Genomic DNA, 10,747 nt, shown 5'->3' on the forward strand with positions numbered 1-10,747 from the left:
CTTGAGATAATCTCACTCGATTGTGGTTCGTTTATGATTATCAGGCCACATAGTACGGACCAATTACGAGACAAAAAAAAATTCAGTGTAATTGCCGTCAGAGGATGAATTACATTACTGTTACTAGATAGAATTCACAAAACATGTCCCAGTATCACTGCAAACTAATAAAATCAATATCCCTCCAAAACAGACAGGTGAAGTATAGCAACTGCAGCTCCTAATAGCAGCACCTTTTAACTTCTTATAAGTCATAAGATAAATCAAAGTTCATGTGGGTGGGGTATATATAACATAACTTGGTTAAAGAAAAAAATCTCAAATATTTCTGAGAATGCTAATTTCTGCTACAAGATTCCCTATCATTCCACTACTTGATAATGGACCCCCAAGAACTCATTTGCTGTCTGGGAATCGATCCTCGTATAACTGGGGCACCTACCATCATATACAATATTTATTAAACTTCTGGTTAGGGGAAAACGTAAAATATACAGAAAATCAAACAAAGGAAAATAAAGCCGATCATATGTGTACCATAAAGCTTGCAGTGATCATTTTTCCTGCAAACCATCTTCCATGTAAGGCCCGCTGTGCACTTATTGCAGATTGGGTATTTTCAAATCTTAAGTAGACAAATCCGGCACTCCTCCTGCTCACAGAAACAATAATTCAATGAAAATGTCATGATTTTGTAGTCTCATAGGAACATAAGAATTACTGATTAACTCACTTATCAACATATATATGTTTTAAGTTCCCAAACTTAGAGCATTCTGCTTCAACATCTTCTTTAACATCCAAATCAAAGTCTGGTTCCTTCTGCATCACACAATGCCAATAATATCATTAGACACAACAAAAATATGGGGAAAACTTTCCAAATATAGGAGAGCAATTTAGCCACCTCATTTTCCGGATCAAACATATTCTTTAACAATAAGCATTCACTTGGAGCGCCGATTGTATCAATAGTAGGACTTGTCAGCATTGGAATTTGGAGACCTCCACCTGGCATTCCAACTCCTGGGGTGGGAATAAGAGCTACTGCTGGTATGTTTCCCATTGCTTGTACATTAAGGCCTGTATTGTTGACAACAGAATTTCCCAGCAAACCAACCATGCTGCAAAAAAAGTCACAGAAGGTAAGATTACACATTGATCTCAAAATATGAAAACCAAAATGGCAGGGGGGAAACCTTGATGCAATGCCACTGCGATCCAACTTCTGCATGAGTAATGCTCGGGAAGAGGCATTCAAGGACTGAAAAATTAAGGAAGGTCAGCTACAACATAGGTTTGTATGAAAAAATAATTCAAATTAATTTATGTAAAGGGCAACTTGGTGCTATGAAGCACTCACCATCACAGGGTCTAAGAGTTGGATCTATTTTTTAAATATAAATTACGTAGAAATATAGTTGAATATAAATTTAACTAACTTCAATTCAAGTTAATTTATATTTGAAAATACAACCAAAAAATGTACTAATTTTTAAACAGAAACAAGCATACAGGTGCAGCTAACAAAACGAAATGCTCACTGATTTGTTGAATATCAAGATCATTGAAATTTGGTACTCGTTGAAAGAGAAGGCACAGAGACTTCTTATAATATGTATATTTAATAAGCCTATGCTTCATTAGTTCATTTCAAGTCAAGCATGATACCAATATATACAAATATCCAAATTGAAAACCATGTAAAGACTAACAGAGTAACAGTAACAAAGTAAGCAACCAGGGCGACTAATGGTATACCTTGGACATTTGGGTTTTATTACTGAAAATTACCAAGTATGTTTGGGACAGCGGTGGGATGAGGCTAAACTCACGTTTTTTCTAAAAGCTACAATTCTTAGGTTCTTGTTTTCACGAAAAATGGGACACAAGACGTGCCGTGTGGCGAAAAGAATTTAAACAAACACATGCTAAGATTAAAAAAAAAAAATGGCGATACAGAAATAAATAATTACTATAGAGAACTTAATCAACCATTTTTCTGAAACATGTATAATATTTACCGAGCATTAATTTTCAAGATAATATATCATCATACAAACTAGTAATATTCCTCAGACGTTAGACTCTTAGATATTAATGAAATCATATCATCTTTGAGAGAACCAACTAAATATGGAAATAAGGCGAGAGAACACTGATTAACAACTAATATATAACAAACAAGAGCCTAAACTACTCCAATAAAAATAGAAACCAGGTTTAATCACATGTACAACAAAATGTGAATGTTTTGTTACCAAATGTGGCTGTTACAATGCATTAGAGGAGCTCGGTGTACCATTTCTAATAGAAAGATATGTGTGTAATTTGACAAAAAAATTAAGAGGTCTAAAACAATTTTTCTGAGGAACATATTACTTACCAATCCACCACCTTCATCATCATCAATATCACCAGTATTTCCGCCGAATTCTTGCATTCCAGATTGATCAGTAACAGCTGATACCTAAGGAGAAAAATAAGCAACAGGTCATTCAGTTTAGATCCTCTAGTCTACGTAACAAACGTCAGCAGAATATCCACTTGCTGAGAACAAGTTTAAGCCAAAATCAAGAGCACGTATAGATATATAACCCTTAATATCATCATAGTATTCCAACAGTTTCTGAAAATCTATATTGTTATTTGTTAGCAGGGACTCAATTAAATTTCTGCATCTCATTAGAAGTCGACGAATCATGCTGAAAATTTTAGAAGGGTAATAACCAAACCACCAATACACATGTTACAGATAAGCGAGAAATGAAAACTTAGTTTGTAGAGATTAGAAAGGGAAGAACAGGGCGAGTAGAAAAGATAGATGTGAGTGGAAAAGGAGACATAGTCCGATCCTCTCAAATACGTGTGTTACCTATTTTCTTAATTTTTCCCGTTTCAAAAATGTTCAGCACAATGCCTTCTGTTATTGTGATAGACCCATTATAACACAATTTTATCACAGAAAGGAATATGAAATAAACACAGAGATGGTGCTGGTGTAACCCAACATGAGGAGAACAATGCACCAGGAAAAGTGGGCTAACAAGTCCGTGTGAGGAGGAGGAAAGGCATAGGAATGGGAGAGAATATATAGGGAGGGGGTAACAGAAAGGACAGGTAGAATTGGAGAGTATGGGGAGAGAAATGGAATCATTTCCATGTAATGGAGAGGTGGGGCTTGGTCGGGTGGCATGAGAGAATTTTCCGAGTGTAGGCTGGGGAGAGAGGCCAGACGTACTTTAAATAAGGGGAGATATTTCATTACTATGTATTTTCCATTCTTTATATTGGAAGGATTCCTTTGCTACTTTCAATTCTTTAGTTTCCTGATTATAGCGAAATCCAAGAATGTCCTTTCCTTGATAGTTTATTAATAAAATATACCGTTATTTTCTTCTAATATGCACACCAAATCTATCATATTGAGATCACACTGATATATGTAGCAGATCCATAGTAAATATTACTACACTTCCTGATATTCCAGTTCCAAATCCTACACTATTCTAGCACAAACAAAAATGATTCTTGCCTAATGTAAATTAAATACAGGTAGAAATCAAAATGTTTGTTCACTATCACATTAAAGTAATTAACATTCTATAAATTTTATTTAATATGAACTTACATTTACCAAATTGAGAGCCTAATATTAGTAAAAGAAGGCCAACTAAACTCAAATCTATAAGCAAATCAACAGTACCTTGATTGTCCTCCCACCAATCTCCAACTGGCTATTCAAGCTCTGAGCATTTTTTGCATCTTCAAGGCGGGCAAACTACAGTAAGCAAATGATATAATTAACTTTACACTGCCCGAAACAAATGCCATGAGCATATCATACATAGACCAATATATTATTAGATTAGCATCATAACCAAGTAGCAGCTGCCACTTTATTCATGAGTAGATAGTTACAAGCAGTGTGAAATATTTGAGCTAAATTCATTACATGCTTAATAAAGCTCATTTGTTCAGCCAAAAATCAAGTTAGACTCAACTTTTTTAATGATCAAAGCTAAACTTTTGTACGCGTGATGTTCATAGCTCTCAAATAGCTGGTGTGTGTGAAAAATCATAACATCTCCATCATCAAAGATTTTATTTTCCAGCCTTACATAATCTTTATGAATGTCAAATTATATTTTATTTCTATATGTACTACATTCACGATAGAATATTATGGCATCAATATAAGGAAATTTATATAAAAAAAAAAATGATAGAAATAATTTGGTCAAAAAGGTAACTATAAGATTCACCTGCACAAAGCCAAAACCTTTGCAATGCCCAATGTCATCAAGAGGCATCTGGACTAGCTCAACTTGACCAAATGCTTCAAACACCTAAACAAGCAAATGGAAAAGGAGTAAAGCAACTAATTAGAAGCAAAGATGGAAATGAAAATGGAAATGAAAAGTACCGTCATTCCAGACTTTCAAATAATTAAAAGGAACATAAAGGCACTCAGTCCAGGAACCTATCTCATTCTACTCTCCACAATGCATCATATGATAAGGATCCATTTCTGTCTACCAGTTCTAGAGAATCAATCATAAAATGCACCAGCAAATTATCCAAGGACAAAACAAACAAGATGTGCTTACCCTGCGAAGATCAGCTTCAGTAATACTGGAATGCAGATTACCAACATAGAGCCTTCTTGCACCCCCAGAATAAGGGCCTAAATTTCCAGAAAGCCCGTTAGCAACAGATGCTGTAGACTGAACCAGATTCTTTTCTGCTTCTGATGGCTTCACCATCACTGGTTGACCAAGAAGAGGTTGACCTGAAAGCGCTATTGCCATGGGGACAGACATGACATCGTAGAACTCAATATACCTGCAAATGTGAAGGCAGAAAATAAAGTACAAATATAAGGACCTTTCATTAATTTATTAAATAGAATAACAATTCATAAATGACATTGTGATGTCAATTTGATGGTTCAAAATGAGACTTTGAAGTAAATAGAATTAATAGGCACTGGCGCATATGTTAATTGTACTCATGAATAAAATGGAACTAAAATGACTAGGTAGTGCTAATGGACCAAAAATGATGATTCAATAAAAAAAAAAATGCAACAACAAAATACGTTATAAAACCTCTTTTCTATTAGTAAGAAACATGATTGAATTTGTAATTCTAGGATCTCTGTTCCTAATATTAATATATTTCTTCATTTATGGCAACAAAACCATATGAATGATATCAACAGCATCATAAAAAGAATTATGTTTAATTCCTTAAAAGGATTAGAGAATAAAATTTAATTAAGGAAAAAACTTATGTGTTTTTCGCATGGTTGTTAACTAAACAACCTATGATTTTCTTAAATCCATAAATTTCCCAAAGTTTGTTATAACCACAAAAAGAGTATTTTCAGTTAAGAACTATATATATGAAAAGCACATGAGGAAATGCATCCAAGTTTTCTCCTTAATTAAAAATACTCAATTTTATATCATATTATTAAAATAAAATAAAAAACAAATTAATATGATGAATGAAAAAAATTCAATAGAGTAGAAGAGAAAATTAAACATATTCAACAAATCATAAAGTAAATCATCACTTTGGTGAAAAAAATTATAAAATTACATCACTGTATGTAGAAAACTTTGGTGAACAAAATATTCCGACAAAAGCTACACTGAGTTGAATGAACCAACAACTTTTAGAATACTGCAAAATAAGAAATCCTACATATTTAGATCAGGGATTAATATGACGCAGTAAATCTCCATGGCATTGTGTTAGATTTGATGTTATGAAATTAGAAAGAGAAACACAAAGACTACTAATTAATCATAAACCTTTAATTAACGTATTAAAATGGATTAGAATAGATATTTGTTCCTGGTAAGTCATATCCAATTGAAAGGTTACATGATCCGAAAATATTTTCAAAATTAGATATCGATTCTTGTTATCTGATGCTTACCCAACACCTTTAGAACGTCTTGAATTGCGGTCCATAATCAACCGAACATCTCGCACCTGGAAATAAATCAGTAATAGACCAGAAGGTCAAAGTTAAAGAATAAATGGTTTTTTGGATGATAAAAAGGGGTGCAACAGTAAAAAAAACTCATCAGTTGAGATATTATATAACTATAATATTCCACTTGCGATTGTAGTTTTCCAAACACCACGTGATTGATTGATGTGTAAAACTCTTGACACTAATGAATTAAAAATAAATTGTGAGTTATTGACAAAAATAGATTTTCTTCCAATGTTTCACCAGAAAAATAGTAAAAATGCATTTCATGCCTTTCAAACCATATATTTCAAAGGTCAAAAGGACACGGAACATTTTCTGCTAATAACATAGAACTTTCTTTTCATTTATTATACTCCAAGATCAATGCCAACCACAGTAACGAAAGAATTCAATTTTGATATTAGCAAAGAAAGTAAATGGAAATATGGAATACTATGACCTTGCCAGCCCTTGAGAAGAACTCATAAACGTCTCTATCATCCGCTTTAAGAGAAATCTGTGAAAAAGCTTTCAAGATTAGATCTGGCAGTATATGTATGAATAAAACATATCATGTTATTACATTCCAGATGTACTAAGAATACCTGATAAGCAAACACAGTTCTTTGATCTCTTTCAGGATCAATCTCAGGTTCTGCTGCTTCTTCCTTTTTCTCTTTATGCTGTCTGCAAGATACAAAACACAATTATAGTCCAAGTTGTAGGAATACAAGCAAACCTTTGGAGCAGTTTAGGTTTGAAAAAAATAATAAAATCTTTGTATAACAAATTATTGGATAAATAAACCATGTTTTCCCAACACAAATTTTCAGGTTCCTTAAATTTGCAACATGAGAGCAAATTGTCTTTATATGTATAAAGCCCGATTTCACTTGACAGTGGCCTGCATGGAACTAGGTTAAATTAACATGAAATCCCCAGGTAACATAGTTTTGAATTGATGTCTTTGTTTCTTGAATTTAAAAGAATCAAACCTGGAGATTGTGGGAAATGGTAATTAAAGGGAATGTATGTTGTCCAATTGCTATTAACACATGATTTGTACCTTTTAAAAACAAAAAAGTTATATGGGAACAGCATTGCCAACTTGGATGGATGGCAATTCAAGAGGGTGAGGGACTTAATAGCATTAAGTTGAAACCTGTTAAAATCTTATATATACTGAATTATCGAAATCACAAGCACAAGGAAAAAAAATCAATTTCATACATGAACATAGTTTTATAGATGTCACCAATGACATGATTAAATAGATGATAAGAATCAGCACCACAGGACAGCATGAGACACCAAAAAAGAAAAGTAATGTCTTGCAGTAGATATATCTCTAAAATCCAAGATTGTCAAAACCAAAGGCTATTACCACATCAATGACAGCTAGGAGCAAAATATGTAATGAGAAAAAAAAAAGTAATGTTGCAATGGAGCACCCGGGGCTAGCCATAAACAACAGACGGACATATGAGGACTTCATTTGATAGTTGCAAAAGCCATTGTCTCAAAGAAATTGTGAACTAATTGATGTAAAAGTGAAAAGGACACTAATTGGAGAACCTTCTAAACTCTAGTATCTTTTAATTAATCAAAACAAACACCAATCTACTAAATGCAGAAACAGAAACTGGGACCAACATGTAGCCAAATGAACATTGTTTTTGCCCACAGGCATCAGATGAAGAATTGCTTCTCTTAAGCATAGCCCATTACTCCCTCACCAGCATTTCTGCAACAGAACAAATGCAATTAAGCAACTAAGTTCAAAGGGGGAGGATAACAAATAACTTGACATCACACTGCTACAGCAAACATTCAAACTGCCCCCACCCCCAAACTATTGCAATGCATGCTTTCAGATTAGATGTACTCCGGAAGGAAGAAAGTTTTGAAGCCCAAGACTTAAGATTTCAATGCCTGGCCCAATTGCCAAAATCTAAAGGTCAATGTTCATAAGCCTCAAGAGTCAAGACCGTTGAACAGCATAACTAATAACTAATTATACACAACTCGGGAACTGATATTCTTAAATTTAGTACATATTTTAGCCACCATTCAATGATTCCCGCAGTAGAGATGAAAAGCAAGAGAACTGCATGTTTAAAAGAAAAAGGACATAATTTATGAGCATAAGTCCAAATAATGATTGGTGTCAGATCAAGAAGAACAATGAATCAATACCATCTGTACAAAATTACAAGCGGATGATTAAACTCTACTGCCAAAGAGAATAACATATTTGCAATTATCTAAGCTTAGCAAAATTAAATGTGAATATATCTGCATTTGCATCACCAATACAACCTTAAAATGCATAAACCGAGTTCTAAAAGGGTTCAGAATCAGCTCATATGCCACCTAACTACCAAGGTCCAAATGCCCAGCTATCGCTCAAAATTCATTAAATTAAATATAACCAATGATATAAAAGTAAACAACAACTTGTGACTTAAAATTCAAATAACAAAAGATTGGCTTAAACTTAAAGAAGGAAAAATAAAAAAATCTGAGAACTGTCAAAAACATAAGCATGACCTTTAGGATATCCTGCAATCAAACTGATCATCAAACTACACTGTTAACTTAGAGAGTAACTATAGCATTCACAGATAACATGGTGAAGGTGGGTACAGAAAATAGATTAATCCACTAGCAAAAAAAAAAAAAACTAAAAACATAACAAAGGAAGTAATTAAAATTAAGTTAAATAAATAATAAAGGATGGAAGGGGGAGCCTTGGCACAACGGTAAAGTTGTTGTCACGTGACTGAAAGGTCACGGGTTCCAGTTCTAGAAACAGCCTCTTGTTTGAAAAACAAGGTAAGGCTGCGTACAATACACCAAATGGTGGGACCCCTTCCTGGACCCTGTGTATGCGGGAACTTTAATGCACCGGGCTACCCTAAATAATAAAGGATGGATCGACAAGAAAGCTTAAGCTATTAGAACTGATATAGTTTTTAATTATACTCTATCACATTCCCAAACATAAATATCATTCAGACTAGAAACATTAATAAATTTCAAGGCCACAAGACCTGCAACTAACTTGCACTGTAACTGTTGTTAGACAATGACCATAAGGACAAAATTCTAGATCACTTGGTCAACTAAGCTCTAATCTTATTTTTTTATTTTTTGAGCAATTAAACTAAGCTTTAGTCTTATATTGGAACAAAAGTCTACCAAAAAGCTGAAGCTATTAAACAAGGGCATTTGTCATGTGTCTAAGACAAAGTGCTTCACGATGAACTTGGTGAAGTTACATCTAGAATCTAGGAAGTATTTGGAAATTACATATATTATACACACAAGTGTATGAATGCTATGCTAAACCAAGAGAGTATCACAGCCAAAAAATTGTTATTTTTGTGTAATGCTAAAAGAATAAAACTTAAGTGGGTGAGAATACCTGTTTTCTCTATCTGGTTCCTTTAAGTCCCTTGCCATTCCTCTTTCTCTATCTCTATTTACCCTGTCACGACTCATCTCTCTATCTCTGCTATCATGCCTTCCAGAACTGCTTTTGCTTCGCTGAGAGCGCTCCTTCTCCCGTTCACTCTCACTCCCTCGATTCCTTCTATCTCTTTCAACATCCCGGTCTCTGTCTCTCTCCCTTCTATTCTTCTCTTCACCGTCTCTATCCCTATCTCGCTTCCTATCCCCATTGCCCTTGGAACTTCTATGTTGACTCTTCTCCTTGTCTCCATCTCTAGACCATGAACGGTGACGAGATGAACCATCTCTAGATTTTGAATGCTTGAACCAATGATCAACATCATCATCATCCTTTGAGTTTCGACTATGAACTCTATCATCAGATTTCACAGTCTTTTCCACACCATTCTTAGGTTCAGAATTTTGAACAGTTTTCTCTAAATAATCATACTCATCAAATTCCATCGCAGTTGAACAATGAAATATTCGAATTAATTGGATAATATCTGCAAATTGTGAAGAAGAATAATAAAAATTATATATAATCGTGTAATGGAATTAAGATGAAAGTGAAATGAAGGAAAATGGATGCAGACCTTGTTGAGCGATGAAAAGAGACGCTAGTTAGTTAGTTAGTTAGTTAGGGTTCGTATTGTTGAATCAAACAAGGATGCTTTTCGTTACCACTTATTGGAATTGGAATTGGAATCCGAATCAAAATCATATAGATATTCTTTTGATTTTTGAGTAAAAAGATGATATGCAATTTTTTAGGGCATTCTCCTCTCCAAAAAACTAACAAGTTAAACGTTTTTGTTACAAGTTTTTTTATTTCAAATTTAGATAGATAGATACTATAAAATAAAATAACTTTTTTAAAAACAAATGGTGTACCCAAAAAAATAGAGTTGTGTTATTTAAATAATGGACAACTTTTGAGATAACTATAATTTTTTTTCAAAAAAAAAAATATTTACACAAAAATCAAAGCAATAGAGAGAGAAAGTAAAAATATAACGTAAGTATGAGAGAAAGTTGTCACAAAAGTTGTCAAAAATAGTTGTACAAATATCATTTCTTAAAAAAAAAAAAAAGGATACGTGAGGGGTTGAAATCTAAACGAGTGCTAGAATAAGTGTTTTTCATATGTATTTGATCTCAGTCGTGGAAAGAGGATATGAGGTGTTGTTATAGGGGGTTTTGGTCGGTTTTGATGCTTACGCGAGGTTTTAGGTGCGAGTAGCGAATGATAGATGTTTGAAACTTGTTTTTGTGGTCATTTGTGAACTAGATTGAGGTTTC

General features: G+C 33.7%; 1 protein-coding gene across 3 annotated transcripts; it reads right to left on the reverse strand.

Moving 5' to 3' along the window:
• Position 1: 1 nt before the first annotated feature.
• Positions 2-10,116, reverse strand: LOC146959201 (Splicing factor, CC1-like protein). 3 transcript variants are annotated; one of them, XM_085740742.1, is made up of 15 exons: positions 10,042-10,116; positions 9,420-9,951; positions 7,646-7,736; positions 6,598-6,679; positions 6,453-6,509; positions 5,951-6,006; positions 4,611-4,845; positions 4,266-4,349; positions 3,707-3,781; positions 2,387-2,470; positions 1,200-1,264; positions 908-1,124; positions 734-822; positions 538-652; positions 2-438 (listed from the first exon to the last, which is right to left on the reverse strand). In XM_085740742.1, exons 3-15 carry the CDS (start codon positions 7,708-7,710, stop codon positions 397-399), a joined length of 1,266 nt encoding a protein of 421 aa, XP_085596868.1. In that variant the 5' UTR covers positions 7,711-7,736; positions 9,420-9,951; positions 10,042-10,116; the 3' UTR covers positions 2-396. The 3 variants fall into 3 exon arrangements, with proteins under 3 accessions (XP_085596868.1, XP_085596867.1, XP_085596866.1); XM_085740741.1 differs by lacking the exon at positions 7,646-7,736; XM_085740740.1 differs by lacking the exon at positions 7,646-7,736 and having other exon boundaries at positions 908-1,264.
• Between the last annotated feature and the right edge of the window lie 631 nt (positions 10,117-10,747).

The sequence above is a fragment of the Medicago sativa genome, chromosome 1 (genome assembly GCF_051527215.1).
Source record: "Medicago sativa cultivar Bolivia chromosome 1, Bolivia_mono, whole genome shotgun sequence".
NCBI classification, from domain to species: domain Eukaryota; kingdom Viridiplantae; phylum Streptophyta; class Magnoliopsida; order Fabales; family Fabaceae; genus Medicago; species Medicago sativa.